The sequence below is a fragment of the Callithrix jacchus genome, chromosome 1 (genome assembly GCF_049354715.1).
Source record: "Callithrix jacchus isolate 240 chromosome 1, calJac240_pri, whole genome shotgun sequence".
NCBI classification, from domain to species: domain Eukaryota; kingdom Metazoa; phylum Chordata; class Mammalia; order Primates; family Cebidae; genus Callithrix; species Callithrix jacchus.
The window spans coordinates 77,281,263-77,301,336 of NC_133502.1; the positions used below are offsets into that span (position 1 = coordinate 77,281,263).

Sequence of the window (20,074 nt, forward strand, 5' to 3'; positions counted from 1 at the left end):
GATGGTGCTTTTCTGCCCAGGATTCTCCTGTCTGGCTTCCTTCTTGTGTCTGTAGTAGGTGACTCTGCCTTCCCGGGGCTCCAAACCTCAGTCAGAAGGGAAACCGGTCCTGTTTACTCTGCGCCGAGCACTCTTGCGCGGAAGTGCCGTCACAGCGGCTGCGCCGGGCTCTGGTGTCGTGCTGGGGGCCGGTGCCAGTCCTCCGAACCTGTTTACTTTGCTCCGAGAGCTGCCCCGCGGAGGTGCTGGCGGAACCGCTGCACCGGCCACGAGGGTCGCGCTGGCCACCCATGTGTTTCCTCCACTGGGGGATCTCCTGCTCCGTGAGCGACCAGAATTTGTCTGAAAGTGTGGCGTCCTCTAGTTCTCCGCAATTCAACCTATTTTTAGTGATAATATGTGTGCCAGATTTAATGCTATGTCTCCCCCCCAATTCCCCGTCACCTCAGCCTTCCATCCATGGGTTGAAAGTGCCCTGCAGGAAGATTTGGAAGTCCCAGGCAAACATAATAAGGGGTAGGGAGAGAACTTATTTAGATAGATGCTGGTTAAAGTCTCAAAACTCCAGATTTCTAGAACAAACAGGTTATATGTAAGGAGGAGTCAGAGATATATTAGACATAAGATACTACTGTAACACTAGAGGCAAGAAGACATTGGAACATTATCTATAAACTATCGAGCAGAAATGACTGCAGACCAAAAATCCTATGCATAGTCAAATAATAAATGTCAAGGGGAAAAATTTTGTTTTGGAAATGCAAGGAGTACCAACTATAGACCTCAAATGCTGAAGAATATGCTTGAGGTATTCTCCCAGATTAAAGTCAAAGCATAGCATCATTCTAAAGACAAAAGAAGCAAATGAGAGTCAGAAACAGGTGCAGTTTGATAGTAAACTTGTTCGGTCTTGCAAGCACTTACACCTACATGGATGGAGCTAATCACAGTTTCTGTTCTGCTTTTGTGTCTCTTTCCAACTCACCCCAGTCTAACCCCATCCGCATCTCCTATACACTGCTTAGTTGTCATTTCAGTGGACTTTCAGGAAGGAGGGAAGGTAAAAGCATGGGATGAAACTACCGTCTTGATTTGGAAAATCTATTTTTAAAATGCTTTGCTTCTTACCACAAAAGGTTGCTGTGACGAGTTACTGGTTAGAGCTCATACTACAAGCAACGGAAACAAGCAATGGAGGATTTAAACAAAAAAATCTATGGAAAAGATTCTGGGTGATTCCTGGGCTCTTGGGGAAGGCTGGAGAACATGGCTTGATTGGTTGGGAATTGGACAAAATTTACTTCGCAGTGATAGCACTGTATCTTCATTTAGAAATAAATTGCCTTTTTCTTTTTTTTTTCAAATATAGGTTATATATTTGGGGAGAACTCCAGAAGAAGCATATAGAATATTAATCTTTGGAGACACATCCTATATTCCTTTCAGGTAAATATAAGAATGATGTGGTAGAGTCAGGTAATCACATTCTTGCCAGAAATATCCTTATAGTTGTTTCTGAAAAAAGAAGATCTGGTAATTAGTCATTTTAGGGTGAGCGCAAATAACACCACAGATCTGGGTTTTCCAGCAGTGACTCTACTGACCTTTTGTGATGGGGATTATCTTGTGCATTTGTAGGACATTTAGTGGCATCTTTGACTTCTGCCCACTAGATGCTGGTAAAATCCTCACACCTACTCTAGTTGTCAGAACTCAGAATGTCTCCAGACATTGTCATATGTACCTTTAAGTGCCCCTGGGGAATGGAGAGCAAAATCTACCCATGTTGAGAACCACTACCGTTGATGAAAACTGGGTATTGGCAGGGCACAATGGCTCATGCCTGTAATTCCAGCATGCTGGGAGGCCAATGTGGGATGACTGTATGAGCCCAGGAATTCCAGACCAGCCTCAGCAACAAAGCCAGAACCCATCCCTACAAAAAAAAAAATTAGCCAGGTGTGGTTTTGCCTGCCTGTAGTCCCAGATATTTGGGAGGCTGAGGCTGGAGGATTGTTTGAGCCTAGGAGTTTGAGAGTGCAGCAAGTGAGCTATGGTCATACCACAGCACTCAAGCCTGGGCAATAGATAACTTCTCTCAAAAAAAAAAAAAAAAAAAAACCCAGAGTTTCAGACCAGCCTGACCAACATGGTGAAACCCTGTCTCTACTAAAAACGCAAAAATTAGCTGAGTATGGTGGTGCACACCTGTAATCTCACCTACTCAGGAAGCTGAGGTAGGAGAATCACTGGAACCTGGGAGGCAGAGGTTACAGTGAGCTGAGATCATGCCACTGCACTCCAGTCTGGGCAACAGAGCGAGACTTTGTCTCAAAAAAAAAAAAAAAAACAAAAAACAAAAAAAAAAAAACCAAAACCTAGGCTTTGTAATCAGGTGAGAATTCTGGGTTATGGTACTCAAAACTACCGCTGAGGAGTGTGGTTCCTGAGAAGTTAAGAAGCTTTTCCAATAATCATTAGTTACTTTCTGGGACCAAAATGTACCCCTTTTTTTCTGGGGGCACAGTCAGTAGAGACAGTGGGTGAGGTTGCTAATGCAGCACCACTCCCAGCAAAACCTGTCAAGTCACTGTGTCCCAGAAGTGGTAGATAATGAAGTCTACGGGAATGGATGGCATCCTCATCTCAAACTTAGAATCTGATTGTGTTGAAGACACTTCGAGAAAACTGTGCTTAAATTAAATTAAGTTCTAAAAATTTTTCTACTTGTTAATCAAAATACTTGACTTTGTTGTATAATTTAAATATTTGTATGGTGCTAATGGGTAATAAATATGTGAAATAATTTTACTAATTAAAGATTTTGGTATCTTCAAAAATGGCTTGTTCTTTCATTCACAAATTAATTGACTGCTTATACAATGAACTGATAACTATTGCTTATTAGTTCATTGTTCAAACTAGTTTATTAGGAGTGTTACACATGCCACAAATGCCTGATTTTGAATGTAACACCCTGCCTTTAAAAAAGGAAGTTTGTGAATCTGACTTCATTGTAGATGAGCTTTCAGATGGGTATTTCTAATTATTGGCAGAATCTCCTTTTGAAATCACTTTATAGCACCGCCTATGGACTTACTCCATGAAATAACAATTTGTCGGGACAGTCTGAAGACTTCAGTAATACAATGCATGAAAGATGGTAAAGATCTGTGATTTAGCAAATTAGAATTGGCTAGTGTCAGGCACAGTGGCTCATGCCTGTAATCCTAGCACTTTGGGAGGTCAAGGTGGGAGGATGACCTGAGGTCGGGAGTTTGAAACCAGCCTGGCCAACATGGCAAAACCCCAGCTCTACTAAAAATATAAAAATTAGCCGGGCTTGGTGGCACATTCCTATAATCCTAGCTACTTGGGAGAATGAGGCAGGAGAATTGTTTGAACCCAGGAGGCAGAGGTTGCAGTGAGCCAACATCACACCACTGCACTCCAGTCTGGGTGACAGAGTGAGAATCTGTCTCAAAAAAAAAAAAAAAGAATCGGCTTGAACCCAGTATTATCCCTTTCTTGCTAGCTCATGGCTCATCTTAAGTATTCTTTTATTTGAGGTGGGTAAGAAGGGAAGAGGGGGAGATAAAGGTCATTTTCTAAGCTGGAAAGTCATTCTTCTTAACCTATAACATAGCAGCAACCACATTCTTCCTCTAAAAGAAATGCTTGTATTTTTGGTCTTGAGTCACAGGCACCTTGATCATCTCCTGTAGTGACATTTGTTCTATAGAACTCTTCTTTATAATGATAATTCTTTGTGATGCCACTTTCAACATTTACAGCACAAGATCCTGAAATAGGAATATGCTCACACATTTCACATAGTGCAAGGAAGGATCCATGGAACACTGTTGATGTGGGAAAAAAAAAGAGGTTTTGAGTTGATTTAAATACAGGTGCCAAAAACGAAATAAGCATTGCTTATTGCCTTGCTGTGTTTCAAACTATTAAAGTTTGGCACTGAGAAATGAAGTTAGTTCCTTGACGTCCCAGGAGCATCAGTAATTCTCCGAAAGACAGGACGTAGCTAGAAACCATTCAGGTTTGTGAAATTGGAATCTCTTCAGTCATAGATACTGGCTATTCAATTTATCTAAACAGTGTTTCTTAAAGTGTTGCCTGTGAACTGGTGCCAGTCTGTGACGTTTTATTATCAGCCAGAGATGGGATAAATACAGAAGTTGAGAGTAAGATTTTAGAAACATTTATAGTTATTGAATAGAGTGATTTTATGTCTGTAGAATCAAATAATAGAAATTTTAGCTTCTGTTTTGTCCCCCCCCTTTTATTTTTCTAGTAATTTGTTTTATTTATAAAAAAATAAGACTATCTTGCATTACCTGCATTATTGCAGGTATGTAATAGTACAGTACTATTGCATTTCATATTTATTATATTTTATAAAAGTGTCGACCTATGATGGACTCAAAATTTTTAAATTTAGTGCTTCTTCACATAGTGTTCTGTAGAACTTACCAATTAGAAAGTAGTCTAATCAGAATTAATAAAGCCTGTTAATATGTTGATAGAAATGACACTATATTCTTTGTATTGTGCTGCTTTAATTACATACAATAAATATAACCTACAAAGTACTGCTAACAAGACATTGCACAAGGATGGGATTCATTTATAGTAAATAACTTCTTTTATATTCCATAGCAATTTTTATTTAATTAGATTTAATTCAACTTAAATAGAATTTTTTTTTTTTTTTTTGAGACAGAGTCTTGCTCTGTCTGTCGCCCAGGCTGGAGTTCAGTGGCACCATCTCGGCTCACTGCCACCTCTGCCTCCCAGGTTCAAACAATTTTCATGCCTCAGCCTCTCGAGCAGCTGGAATTAGAGGCATTTGCCACTATGCCCAGCTAATTTTTGTATTTTTTGAAGAGACAGGGTTTCATTATGTTGCCCAGTCTAGTTTCAAATTCCTGGCCTCAAATGATTGGCCCACCTGGGCCTCCCAAACTGCTGGGATTATAGGCATGAGCCACTGTGCTTGGCCTTCTTTAACTACTGAGTTTTAAAGTGTGTGTGTATATGATTTCTCATTGAATTATATTAAATATTTCTCTGTGTCTGGTCTGCATGAGAAAATAGTATAAAATGTAGTTTAATCTTTTGTTTTAAATATCATAGGATCATTGTTATGAACAGCATGTATTCCTTTTCTCTGATATTATCTGTTTACAATACTCTCTGCTTCTTAGTTGTTTTTGTGTGGGGGTGGGTTGCCTCTGCCTCCTGTTTTCTTGAGAGGTAGTATTGTGTATTTGTTAATGGCTTGACTTGGCATCAGACAGATGGGAGTTTTGCTTTCATCACTGCTACTGGTATCTCTGTGGTCTTTTACAAATTTAAGCCTTGGTCTTCTAGTCTGTAAATAGGAACAGTAATAAAATCTCCCTCAAGGGGTTGTGAGGATGAAGTGGCATCCTGCATATAAAACACTTGGTATAGGCTGGGCATAGTGGCTCTTGCCTGTAACTCCCAAGACTTAGGAAGGCTGAGGCGGGAAGATAGCTTGAGGCCAAGAGTTGGAAGACCAGCCTGGGCAGCAGAGCAAGAACTTTTCTCCTTGAGTAGGGGGGAATTGACTGGGCATGTGTCTGTACTCCTAGCTACTTGAGAGGCTAAGGCAAGAGGATCCTTCAAGCCTGGGAGGCTTCAGTGAGCTTTGATTACGCCACTGCACTCCAGCCTGCACAACAGAACAAGACCATGTCTCCTTTTTTTTTTTTTTTTTTTTTTGAGATAGATTCTCACATACTGCAACCTCCGCCTCCTGGTTTCAAGTGATTCTTCTGCCTCAGTCTCCTGAGTAGCTGGGATTACAGGTGCCTGCCACCACACCAGGCTAATTTTTTGTATTTTTAGTTAGAGACAAGGTTTTGCCATGTTGGCCAGACTGGTCTTGAACTCCTGACCTCAGATGAGCCACCACACCCAGCCAAGACTGTGTCTTTTAAAAAAAAACAAGCACTTGATATGTGCCCTTTAATATTTGTTAAATATTCCAACCCTCCCCCTTTTAAGTTGACTGGAATTTACATACATTTTAAAAATCGCTGTCTCGGTAAGGTGGTGGCTCACGCCTGTAATCCCAGCACTTTGGGAGGCCGAGGCAGGCGGATAACGAGGTCAGGAGTTCCAGAGCAGCCTGACCAATGTGGTGAAACCCTGTCTCTACTAAAAATAGAAAAATTAGCAGGACATGGTAGTACATGCCTGTAATCCCAGCACTTTGGGAGGCCGAGGCAGGCGGATCACGAGGTCAGGAGTTCTAGAGCAGCCTGGCCAATGTGGTGAAACCCTGTCTCTACTAAAAATAGAAAAATTAGCAGGACATGGTAGTACACGCCTGTAATCCCAGCTGCTTGGGAGGCTGAGGCACGAGAATTGCTTGAACCCGGGAGGCCAGGGTTGCAGTGAGCTGAGATTAAACTGTTGCATCCCAGCCTGGGTGACAAGAGCTAAACTCTAACTCAAAAAAAAAAAAAAAAAAAAAAAAAAAAAAAAAGTCTCTTGGAAGATTCCCTTTCTAGTCAGTCATCACCCCCAGCTAACCACTGCTCTGACTTCTACCACTGACAGTTTTGTTTGCCTTTGAAATTCATAGAACTGATACGCATTTTGGGGAGCTGGCAACTGGATTTCACATATGTAATGTCTATGAGAGTTACCTGTGTTGTAGCAGGTATCAGTATCACCTGTTTTTATTGCTTTTGTAGCATCCCAATCTATGAATATACCACACTTTATTTGCCTGTGGTCCTTTTGATGGATATTTGGGTCATTTGCAGTTTTGGGCTGCGATGAATACGAGCTGTTATGAAAGCTACCAGTCTTAGCACGACACCAGAGCCTGGCGCAGCAGCTGTGACGTTACCTCGGCGCGGAAGCGCTAGGTGCAGAGTAAACGGGACAGGCTCCCCTTCTGACCGAGGTTTGGAGCCCCGGGAAGGAAGAGTCGCCCACTAGGGACACAAGAAGGAAGCCAGACAAGAGAATCCTCGGCAGAAAAGCACCATCAGTTTTAACGCTGCTGCTCTGGCCCTGGGAACTAACAACCTGGACGCCCACTCAAGAGACCTAATCTGAAAGTTGGTAAATTCAAAGACCACAGGAGGATAAACTTACAATGACGGGAAGAAACCAGCATAAAAAAGCTGAGAATACTCAAAATCAGAACGCCTCTCCCTCTAAAGATGATCACAGTTCCATATCAACAATGGAACAAGGCTTGATGGAGAACGAGCGCATCCCAATGCTAGAATATCACTTCAGGGAATGGATAATAACAAACTTCAGTGAGTTAAAAGACCATGTTGTAGCCCAACGTAAAGAAACTAGGAACTTTGAAAAAAAGTTTGATGAAATCCTATTGAGAATAGACAACTTAGAGAGGAGTATGAGTGAAATAATGTAACTGAAGAATACAATACAGGAACTCCGAGAAGTTTGCACAGGTTTAAACACTCGAATTGTTCAAGCAGAAGAAGGGATATTGGAGGTCACAGTCCAACTTAATGAAATAAAACGTGAAGAAAAGATTGGAGAAAAAAGGATAAAAAGGAATGAGCAAAGTCTCCAAGAAATGTGGGACTATGTGAAAAGACCAAATCTATGTTTGATAGGTGTACCTGAATGTGACGGAGAGAATGAATCCAAGATGGAAAATACCCTTCAGGAAATTATTCAGGAAAATTTTCCTAAACTAGCAAAGCAGGACCATATTCAACCCCAGGTAATACAGAGAACACCACAAAGATATTCCTCAAGAAGAGCAACCCCAAGGCACATAATCGTTAGATTCACCAGGGTTGAAACGAAGGAGAAAATACTAAGGGCAGCCAGAGAGAAAGGTCAGGTTACCCACAAAGGCAAGCCAATCAGACTTAAAGCAGATCTCTCAGCAGAAACTCTACAAGCCAGAAGAGAGTGGGGGCCAATATTCAACATCCTCAAAGAACAGAACCTTCAGCCCAGAATTTCATATCCAGCCAAACTAAGCTTCACAACTGAAGGAAAAATAAAATCTTTTATGAACAAGCAAGAACTCAGAGATTTTATTACCACCAGGCCTGCTTTACAAGAGCTTCTGAAAGAAGCATTACACACAGAAAGAAACAACCAGTATCAGCCCTTCTAAAAATATACCAAAAAGTAAAGAGCACCAACATAAAGAAGAATTTACACCAACGAATGGATAAAACAGCCAGTTAACATCAAAGGGCAGTAACTCTAAATTTAAATTGACTAAATTCCCCAATCAAAAGACACAGCCAAAACCCAACGGCATGTTACATCCAGACCTGTTTCACAGGCAAGGATACACAAAGACTCAAAACAAAGGGATGGAGAAAGATTTACCAACCAAATGGAGAGCAAAAATAAATAATAAATAAATAAAAAGCAGGAGTTGCAATTCTCATATCGGAGAAAATAGATTTTAAAGCAACAAAGATATAGTGGTAAAAGGATCAATGCAACAACAAGAGCTAAGGATCCTAACACCCAGATACATAGAGACTTAGACACAATGAGACAGAAAATTAATAAGGATATGAAGGACTCGAGCTCAGATCCGGGACAAGTAAACTTAATAAATATTTATAGAACTCTTCACTTCAGATACACAAAATAAACATTTTAGTCAATACCACATCACACGTACTCATAGGTTTAAATGAAATATTGATTGGCCATTATTAATACCCATTTTTTTTAAGAATAAAGCAATATTTCCACTCACTCTCCCTCTTTCTCTTCCTCTTTCTTCCTCTCCTTTATTCATTTTTTTCTTCTTTCCTTCACTCAAAAAAAAAAGAAATCAACTTGTAAACCTCTAGATCCAGGTCGGCAATGTCTCTCTCATTGCTTGAATTCCTTCCTTCCCTCCCCTCCCCTCCCTCCCTCCCTCCCCGCTTCCTCCCTTCCTTCATCCCTCCCTTCCTCAAATTAAAAAAAAAAAAAAAGAAAGCTACCAGTCTTTAAAACTAGTAATTGACATTGTTGTACAGTTTCTAAGCAGTGCCCCTTTATTGATTCCCATGTGTTTTCCAAGTTTGTTAAATGACCTTGGTGACAAGGATCCCTCCCCACTCCCCAAGGCTTCTAAACCGAGCCTCAGAGATGCTGTTCTGCCTATTGGAAGAAGACTGAATGCTTGGTGGGAAGAAGATGTGATGTGGGTGTGTCTAAAATTAGAGGTGCTAATGAAATAAACTTGAGTGAACGAAGATTCCTGTCGTATGTTCAGATTCTGTGATGTATGAGGCAGGAGGACTTAGCAGGGCCCAGATCAAAGCTTGTGAAATTATCACAGATTGGAGCTGGGCTGGACCCCATGGTAGGTTCTCAAAAAAAAAAAAAAAAAAAAAAGATGCATTGAAGAAATTTGCCAAAATGTCAGAGACTGAATCAACATGGATTTAACTTGATTGGAAAAGAATTATCAATAGATTAAGAAGGTAATAGTAGTCCTTAACAGAGGAGATGTGGTTAAAATCATTGGGATCCAACTTGAGGGCTTGCCCCATTTCCATTGATAATTTTTATTTGGTTTAGGCTAAACTACTTCATTTTCCTGCCTTAGCTTCTCTACCTAAATGAGTTTTTTATTCCATGAAAACCCTTATTTCTACCAAACCAGGATTTGTGTTGATTTATAGGTCAGTGGTTCAGAAACTTGAACATACACCACAGACACCTAGAAGAGCTATTAAGACACAAATTACCTGGCCCTACCCCAAGAACTTGGATTTCGTAGGTGTGGTGTGGCTCTGAGAATGTGCATTTCTTTTTCTTTTTTTTTTTTTTGAGACGGAGTCTCGCTCTTGTTACCCAGGCTGGAGTGCAATGGCGCAATCTCGGCTCACCGCAACCTCCACCTCCTGGGTTCGGGCAATTCTCCTGCCTCAGCCTCCCTAGTAGCTGGGATTACAGGCACGCGCCACCATGCCCAGCTGATTTTTTGTATTTTTAGTAGAGACAGGGTTTCACCATGTTGACCAGGAAGGTCTCGAACTCTTGACCTCGTGATCCACCCGCCTCAGCCTCCCAAAGTGCTGGGATTACAGGCGTGAGCTACCACGCCCGGCCGAGAATGTAAATTTCTGACAGGTGGGGTGGTCTTGGTGCTGCTGTCCTAGGGCCACTGCTGCAAGTCATTTTGTTTTTTTCTTTCTGAATAATTGCCAATAAGGTGTTGGTAAAATTGTGGTCTCTTTGGTTAGATAAATACCTTTTCTAGGATGCAGAAGAGAAGTTTTTCTATTCAGAACCTTACAGAACAAAAATGGTGTGTTTTAAGACCTTGTTTCAGCCGAACATGGTGGCTCATGCCTATAATCCCAGCACTTTGGAAGGCTGAGGTAGGCAAATTGCTTGAGCTCAGGAGTTCGAGACCAGCCTGGGTAACATGGTGAAACCCCCAACTCTACAAAAAAATTAGCCAGGTATGGTGGTGTGCACCTGTGGTTCCAGCTAGTCAGGAGGCTGAGGTGGGAGGATCACTTGAACCCAGGAGGTCAAGGCTGCAGTGAGCTGTGACTGCCCTACTACACTCCTGCCTGGGTGACAGAGCGAGACCCTGCCTCAGGAAACAAAACAAGATCCTGCATTCTGTCCTCGTGTAAGTTCGCATAGCTCAGTAATTCTAAGCAGCTCAGTCAGTAGCATTGAAGGCAATTTTAGCTGAAAAGGTTGCTCTTCCCCTCATTTCTGTAGTCTCAGCCCTTAAGGTTTGGGGAAGAATTAAAAATTTAAAATGTGATTTAATTTTTATTGTAACATTTGTTGAATGTTCATTTTCCCCTTTTAAATTGATGTGTGACTTACAGTTTTTAACAAAAATACTAATCTTAAGTGTGTAGCAGTAAAGTTTTATACGTATGTATGTAACTACCATACAGTAAGAAATAATACAGTGTGAAGACCCAAATAAGGCAGGGAATTAGTGTTGGCTCTACCAGCAACCTGTTCCCCCAGGAGCAAATGACTAACATTCAGATAGACAGAGTTTTTCTGCATCCCTAGCTTAATTGTAATTAAACGAATTTTTATGTTTCTTAATTCTGGAAAATTTCATCTTGTAATGGCACAAGGTAGCCAAAAGGGAGAAGCAGGTAGGGGTCACAGGTACCTTATTTCTCTGGGTAATACCTTACTTGATATTAAGAGATTTGTATTGTAAGATTACTGGTTATGTGTTGATGCAGTGTTTGGGTGGAGTTGTCTATAAAGTAATATAAGCTTTTTCCCAAAACTAGAGTGATCCTGCGGAAGGTAGTTTACTTGTTAGTTCCTATGGTTTTATTGATGTTATTGTCCTTTAACAGTCAGAAAGATGTCAAGGGTCAAGGCATAGTGGTTTACACCTGTAATCTTAATACTTCGGGAGACCAAGGTGAGAGGACTGCTTGAGGCCAAGCGTTTAAGACCAGCCTGGGCAACATAATGAGACTCCATCTCTACTTTAAGAAAAAAAAAATTAACCAGATGCAGTGGTACATGCCTGTGGTCCCTGCTACTAGGGAGGCAGAAGTGGGAGGATCACTTAAACCCAAGAGTTTGAGGCTGCAGTGAACTGTGTTTGTACCCCTGCACCCCAACCTGGGCAATAGGACAAGACCTTGTCTCTAAAAAAAAGTTGGAAAAGAATCAGAAGTTATCCAGTTAAAAGGGTAAAAGTCCTAGTGTATGATAGGAACAAAATGTTTATGACCTTCTACCAAGTATTTTAAATACGACCTTGATTTTTCAATATTTTTGTCCTACTTGGTTGGAGACACACACACACACACGATGCGTAATTAGACACACACGTGTATTACAGGATCAAAAAGCAGTCTTTCCCAATAACATTTTCATATGGTATTTTTCAGTTTAAAGAAAAAATTAAAATGCTTTGCCCTTTTAGGGGGAGAGGTAGGTTATTATTGATTTGTTGAATTCAAGAAGGTAGTGCAGCTATTAAGGCCAAAACTGATCCAGAATGAACATTTGAAATTTAGGAAGTGGTCATTATTGATCCAGGCCCATAAAACAGTATCTATTGGAATAGGTAGAAACTGCAGTGAAATTTATAATTTATTTATCTTTTATTTAAAGAAGTCAAAAGGTGAGACTTTTCTTTTTGATAATGATTCTGGGTATATGTTTGATTTTAAATTCTAGTCAGCTTTGTCTTAGGTAAGTGTAATTGCAGAAAATTAACTGATGTATATTTCATTACTTTTGGGTTTCAGAGATGCTGCCTATGGAAGCTGCAATTTCTACATTACGCTTCTTGACTGTTTTCATGCAGTAAAGAAGGTAAGTGACATGTAGGGTGTACCCAGTGTTGCGTTGTGGGGACTAACGTGGTCCAAGAAGACTAGGCCTTCTTCCCAAGATCTGTTTGGTAGCATTTCTTCCAAGATGTATATGGCGACAGAGGTACTCCATTTCTCAACTAATGTTACGAGACCAAACCAGGAAACAGTTTATTCTGAATTTCTGAGTGCTTCTCTGAGTTGGGGGAAAAGTCACTTAAGAAACAGGGAAAATAAGAGTTGTGAAATTAGATTCTAGATCCAGAATTGGTTTTGAGTGTATTATGATCTAAAAGAACAAAAATAAAGATGACTGGTTTACTGGTAAGTTCTCTTTGATTTGTGTATTCTATACACCTGATTCCCATCAATACCATTACAACAGACATAACAAGGTAACTGTCAAACATTTCATTTTTGTTTCATCAGGCATTCAATTTCTAGTTCAACAGAATTTAAATGCCTCAATTGGTTTATTAGACGGTTTTATATGAAATTAAGTAGGTCACTGCTGCTTTGTCAGATTATTTCCAAGTGATTCCTTGGGGTCTTAACCAGGGTTGCTTTGTTAATTCCAGGGGACACCCTGCATGTCACATTCTACCTGAACAGTGTCCCCTGGGGTTACACAGTGCAGCAAGTCCTGGTGTTAATGACAGAACAGCACAAGAAACTAGAATGCTAAGTCAGTAGCCCATGGTTCAAATAAGCCTTTGACAGCATCTCAAATTTTCTATAACTTGTGCTTTTACACCCAAAAGGATCCCAGGTTTACTTTCTTGTACAGTGAAACCTGGTGGCTTGCTGGGAATTGTGACAGACATTTTATGACTTAAAATGAGAGGACTAATCAGCATACAAATTTAGAAACTAATTAGTATACTTTTTTCCTATATCAGTCAATGAGGTGTGGGAACATAATTTGTTTGGATTTGAATCCAGTGACTGTGGGGTATGGAGCTGATTGGGGTAGTTGCCATGGGCTCTCAGCTTTGGTAGGTACAGGGCACTAGAGGAGATCAGGAGACCAAAGGGCAGCAGTTTAAGGTTGCAGCTCCTACCAGATGGGCTCATGTAGGTAGGCACACTCACCTTTAAAAAGAGAAAAGTAAAGCTTTCAGGGGTTTGGAAATGATCTATTATGATACCATATAGCAGCTTCTGTTGTTAGTTTTTGACTTTTTGTTGTTGTTGAGTATTGCACCCAAAGTCAATTAGCTGGTATGTTAGGTCAAAGATTGCCCTTTTCATACTATATTTTGGGATTTTTAAAATTAAATTTTTATTTTTTCTGCAATGCTTGGCTAATTTTTATATTTTTTTCTGGAGACAATGTCTCACTATGTTGCCTAGGCTGGTCTCAAACTCGTGAGCTCAGGCGATCTACTCATCTTGGCCTCCCAAAGTGCTGGGATTACAGCACCACAGCACCCAGCCACTATATTTAGTTTTATTTAAGGGTCACTACTTCTGATTTTCAGTGTGAACATATTTTATTTGTGACTGATTTTGAGTAGTGCATATATGAAGAAACATGCATCAATGTAATTATGTTTTCAGTGTGATCTACTTCCAATAAGATCACCTCTTGAAATTCAAAGGAAGATAGGAATTCCTTATAAACTAAGGAATTGTTTAGGAATTGCTTAAGGAATTGTTTGTAATTGTTTCATTCCATTAGGAATATCTCTAGTCCAAAATCATGAAATATATCAAATTCAAGTAAATAAATTTTGATTGACTTAGTCTTGGGATTAGTGTTTAAATAATAAATAAAATGAAGACCTTTTTAGTTGGTGTTCTAGCCTTCTTATTTTATATTTGTATTTCAGTACAAATATACAGTTTTTTTTTTTTTTTTGAAAACTGGTTATACAGAAGCCCCCTCTTTGAACCAAGAATACCTGTGGATCAAAAATTCTTGCTTCCCTCCTGAGTGATCAGCAAGCTGGGAGGACATTTCTCAGAGGCCACCAGCTCTGTCCTTGTCTCAGAAAATAGACACTGCTTATTTTGCTTAGCATACTGTGCCTGCTGTAACACAGAGTGAGGCTGTAGGATAGGGCAGAAAATGTTTTGTTTTATTCCTGTGGAAATAATAGATTTTTTTCCTCAAAATTTTTTATTTTAGTGTTGATGTCTGAGCTGAGTTTAGGGAACATTGATTCAAGGCTGTTCAAAAGAATTTGAAAATGAAGATATGGAGGAAGTGTGAGGGCTTTGTTTGGGATAAAGTAGCCCATGGATTCTCTTCTCTTTCTTAATGATGTAGAGACCATTGGGTTATACATTATATTTGAATCCTAAACTTCTAAATGTTCAACCAGGGGTGGTGGTGATCTGGTGAGTCAGTGGGATTACTTTGAGGGCATGATTATTTAACTATGCATGGATAGGATGATTGGTGAATGAAAGTAAAGAAGCACATCTCACAAACAAAATCTAAACAAAACACAACAAACTCATTAAATATAGTTATAACTAATTCTAGGTAAGAGAAGCACTTAAAAGATGCCATCCAATTCCTTTGAAAGCTATTCAGTGGAAAGTAATCTAATCGTGACAGTTCTTTCTTGGGGTGCCCCTGATACTTAGTACTCTGAAATTCAATAGGAAATGGTTTTCTTATTTGCATCCTTGTTCTTAAAAGCTTTCTTTGGATTTTAGGCAATGCAGTATGGCTTCCTTAATTTCAACTCATTTAACCTTGATGAATATGAACACTATGAAGTAAGTTTTCAAGGATCATATTTTTCAACTCTTCCACCTCCCCCCCGCCCGCCGCTTTATTGTTGGGAATAATTGACAAATAAAACTTACATATACTTAAGATGTACAAAGTAATGTTTTGAAATATGTATACACTATGAAATGATTACCTAATCAAGCTAGTTAACATACTCATCACCTCACATAATTTAGTCTTCTGGTATGTGTGATGAGAATACCTGAGCTGTACTCTTGCAGATTTCAGGCACATAGTACATACATTAGATCTCCAGAATTTACTCATCCTCTGATGCTTTGTATTCTGACCAAAATTTCTCTGCCTGTTTTAAATTTTTGTTTTTAAATTAAGAGACAGAGAGAGAGAGACAGACCAAGTCGCTCTGTTACCTAGGCTGAAGTGCAGTGGTGTACATGGCTCACTGCAGCCTTGAACTTCTGGGCTCAAATGATCTCTCTCCTCAGCCTTCCAAGTAACTGGAACCACAGGTGCATACCACCATGCTAGCTAAGTTTTTAATCTTTATTTTTGTAGAGACAGGGTTTCACTTTGTTGCCCAGGCTAGACTTGAACTCCTGACCTTAAGCACTTCTCCTGCCTTGGCCTCCCAAAGTGCTAGGATTACAGACATGTGCCACTATGCATGGCCCTGTTTTTAGCTTTCTTATTTATTTCACTTACAGAAGAAGCAATATTCTTGTTTTGTTTTATATGTGTATAGAGTGAAAAAAAGTCAAGTATTCATCTTTTTATCCCTATTTCTCCAGTCCCAATTCTTAGTGGGAATTTCTGTATTTAATGCACAATTCCAGAGTGAGTGAGTTTGCCCATGTGTGTTCTTTAAACTGTTTAGTTTAAATGTATTTTAGTATTGTCATACAGTGATTGAGTTGTTTATAACCTAAACATAGAGTTTGATGTTTAAATTAACATAGAGTATGATGAGATGAATTGTCATTATATACCTAATTATCTCTGGAAAATACCTTTGTTTTTGCCATAACAGTCTGTTTGTCAGGACACTTCTGGTTGCAAGTTATAGAAAGTAAACACAAACAGCTTAAATAAAAAATGAAACATTTTCCAGGCACAGTGGCTCATGCCTGTAATCCTAGCACTTTGGGAAGCTGTGGCAATCAGATTGTCTGAGCTCAAGAGTTCGAAACCAGCCTGGGCAACATGGTGCAACCCCATCTCTACTAAAATACAAAAAATTCACCAGGTGTGGTAGTGCATACCTGTAATCCCAGCTACTCAGGAGGCTAAGGTGGGAGAATTGCTTGAACCCGTGAGGCAGAGGTTGCAGCAAGCTGAGATCACCCCACTGCACTCCAGCCTGGGCAATCAGCCAGAGCAAGACCCTGTCTCAAATTTTCAAAGAAGGGTGGAATTTATTGGATTACATAAATTAAAAATCCAGGATCAGGTTTGGCTTTTAGCATGCCCCTTCAGGTGCTCAGACACTTACCAGAAATTGGACTTGAAACTAGTATTGTTTCTTCTCAGGCCAGCCCTCTCCAGCAGTGATGAAGATGGCCACCAACAAATGGTCAGAAAAATGTAATCTTAGCTCCATCAGAAGGCCTGGGAATGCCTCTCACTGGCCTGACTTATACCATATGCCCATCTCTGCAATGGCCTGTGTTCTTTGGCAGGGAAGGGCTAAGGAATACTCTGGCCAGTCTTTGTTCTCTGGCCATCCCAGGAACCTGGGGAATGGGGTCAGCCCCATCAAACTAGTCAAACAAACAAAAAAATTTTTCTAACAGTTTTATTTTTCTTTCTTTTTTTGAGACAGGGTCTCGCTCTATTGCCCAGGCTAGAGTGCAGTGGTGCCATCTTGTCTCACTGCAATCTCAACCTCCTGGGTTCAAGTGATCCTCCCACCTCAGCCTCCCAGTAGCTGGGACTACAGGCGTGTGCCACCATGCCTGGCTAATTTTTTTATTTTTTAATTTTTTGCAGAGATGGGGTTTCGCCATGTTGCCCAGGTTGGTCGCAAAGTCCTGAGCTCAAGGGATCTGCCTGCCTCAGCCTCCCAAAGTGCTAGGATTATAGGTGTGAGCCATCACCCCTAGCCACACAAAATTTTTAAGAGGGTAGGACAGGATCAGGAAAAGATAAGCCAGGCAAAACCACAGGTGTGTTCTATGTTCCTTAACATAGTATGTATTTTTTAAAAGAATAATTTGATTCTACAGCTTCATCCTCCATATTAGGGAATGAGTAAGATGCTGTGCTAAAGGCCTTTCCAGCCCAGGGCAGTTGTAGCCTCCTGTCTTCTTACCCTCCTATAGTTACCTTGAGCAGACTTGCTCTCCAGCATTGGGGAGGCAATTCCTCAAACAGCAGCACTTCATGTGGCTGCATCTTGTGAATCCTCAGAGAACTCTTTTTGCACAATGTCTAAAGTAAATATTCTTTCAAACTCAGTATAACTCAACTGTTTTTTACTATTTCAGTTAATAATGACACAGTTGTTACTGTGATGCAGCAAAGATTGAGTACATTGCAGGGTTCATTAGGGCCAACCCTGTCTTTACTTCTCTGATAGCTGTCCATTTCTAAAGTATAACATAAGTTTAACTAGCATCTTAAACTTACAGAGTATAGCTAAATGATTAACACCGTTTTTGTGCTTCTCTTTAAAACACTAAACATTTGAAACAAGTTACTTTGTCTAGGTAAGCAAAACTGCTAAAATCACTAGTCGGTATTTGTTCCTTTTGCAGTGCGGTGATGCCCCCCCCCCCCTTTTTGGCTACGCTTGTCTTTTGTTTTTTTTAGTTTATTTATTTTACTTTAGGTGCATACTATATCTGGCATTTCTCCCCATGTTTTCCCTCCCCACTCCCCACTGTCTCTCCCCTACCCCCACCAACTGCCCCAATGTGTGATGCTTCTCTCCCTGAGTCCACGTGTTCTCATTGTTGAATACCCACCTATGAGTGAGAACATGCGGTGTTTGGCTTTCTGTTCTTGTGTCAGTTTGCTGAGAATGATGGTTTCCAGATTCATTCAAGTCCCTACAAAGGACACGAACTCATCATTTTTTGTGGTGATGCCTTTGTGTGCTATTAATGCATAATATAGGCACTAAGTAACTCCCCTCTGACTACTGTAGAGATTGGAGAGTCTGGGCTGGGGGAGTAAGTATCAAGGGCACACCACAAACGTTTTCACCTCCCTGAAGCTACGTGGTGATACAGCGAGCTGTTTAGGTTCCCAGACTCCAGTTTTGTAGAGTATATAGTGTGTTTAGAAATTTGGGATTAGTGTCTTCCATTTTATATAGTGTGCATTTTTTCCCTGTTTCAGCTTCTCCAAATTCAGAATGTATCTTAATTTATGGCATCAGCAATTCAGTAAAATCTAGTTTTTGCCAACAATTGATCATGGATTTCTTATTTAAAAGTCCACATTTCTAATTTGACATTAAAATCAGAATATCTGGCAACAGCTGCCTTCATTCCTGTTTAAACCTTTTTTTTTTTTTTTAAAGAGATAGGGTCTCACTGTGTTGCCCACGCTGGATTCAAATTCCTGGGCTTTAGTGATGCTCCCGCCTCAGCCTCCCAAGTAGCTATAAGTGTGTGCCACCACACCCGGCTGCTTAGACATTTGTGTTATGGAACATAGGCTGACCCATTCCCCTTATTGATCATTAAGTTTGATAAACTGGTTTGAGGTTACCTCTCTGGTCCCTGTAGATATTCAAGAAGCTCTGTTATTTCTTTTTTCTTTTTCTTTTTTTTTTTTGAGATGGAGTCTTGCTCTGTCACCCAGGCTGGGGTGCAGTGGTGCAATCTCAGCTCTGCCTTCTGGGTTAAAAGATTCTCCTGCTTCAGCCTCCTGAGTAGCTGGGATTACAGGCCTGTGCCACCATGCCTGGCTAATTTTTGTATTTTTAGTAGAGACTGCGTTTCACCATGTTGGTCAGGCTGGTCTTGAACTCCTGACCTCATGATCCGCCCACCTCAGCCTCCCAAAGTGCTGGGATTACAGGCATGAGCCACCGGGCCTGGCCAAATCTCTGTTATTTCTTACTAATTTTTAGGTACATATAGAAACACCCCAGTGACAAAGCTAATTTATCTGTTGTTGTTTTTAATCACGAGTTCTCTCCTTCTCCACTATCAAGTCTCTTCTACTTCCTGTTAAGTCTCTGTTGTCTTAAGAGATAAGTTTCTATTATTGTTATTAAGAGGTAAGTTTCTCTTGTTAAATTTGAACTGTATCTATGTTATAATAGTAAAGGTAACTCAATCCAAAGGACCTAATAATAGGAAGTAATGTGTCTTATATATGTATGATGCATACATAGAATACACATCAGTTTGTATTCGTTTTTTGTAGGGACATACTGTGGTCTCAGTATATTTGTAATTCTGAGTTTCCTAGTGGATTTAGTGAACTTTTTCTTTTTGAGATGGCGTTTCACTCTTGTTGCCCAGGCTGGAGTGCAATGGCACGATCTCAGCTTACCACAACCTCCACCTCCCGGGCTCAAGTGATTCTTCTGCCTCAGCCTCCTGAATAGCTGGGATTACAGGCATGCACCACCACACCTGCTAATTTTGTATTTTTTAGTAGAGGTGGGGTTTCTCCATCTTGGTCAGGCTGGTTATCAACAAGTAAACTTATTTAATTGGTTGTCTTATTAAATAGTTAGAAAAATAGTGGAAAGATATACCTCTTTGCGGTTGGTAAGTAAGTAAATAATGGGAAGCCAGAAACCTAAATAGATAGTTTTCCCCCCTTTGTTCGTGGAGTCAGGATTGCTCATGTTGGAAACCAGTCATTCAGGAAAGTTCCCAGATTCCTTATACTGGAAAAGTTTGTTTGCTTTCTTAATTAGCAGCAACTATAATGAGAATTGATTCAGATAAAATAACCAAGTAGTTAGTATATTTGTATGGCAGCAGTCAGTTCTGTATTCCAAGAATTGATACCCTAGCAATGAAACACTGTTAAAAGAAGGTGATTAGAATTAGGATATATATCCATTCTCTGGATA

At 40.2% G+C, this 20,074-nt stretch overlaps 1 protein-coding gene across 25 annotated transcripts in view; it reads left to right on the forward strand.

Moving 5' to 3' along the window:
* CDC14B (cell division cycle 14B) overlaps positions 1-20,074 on the forward strand; it is a 138,808-nt gene that overhangs the window by 79,080 nt on the left and 39,654 nt on the right. For all 25 annotated transcript variants that reach the window (XR_004743261.3, XR_004743267.3, XR_013532383.1 and 22 more), the window contains 3 exons: positions 1,370-1,446; positions 12,264-12,330; positions 14,997-15,059. Coding sequence is in view for 17 of the 25 variants with exons in the window: in XM_035300279.3 (XP_035156170.2) it covers positions 1,370-1,446; positions 12,264-12,330; positions 14,997-15,059 (207 nt within the window). In the remaining 8 variants the exon portion in view is untranslated. The remainder of the gene's footprint in view (positions 1-1,369; positions 1,447-12,263; positions 12,331-14,996; positions 15,060-20,074) is intronic.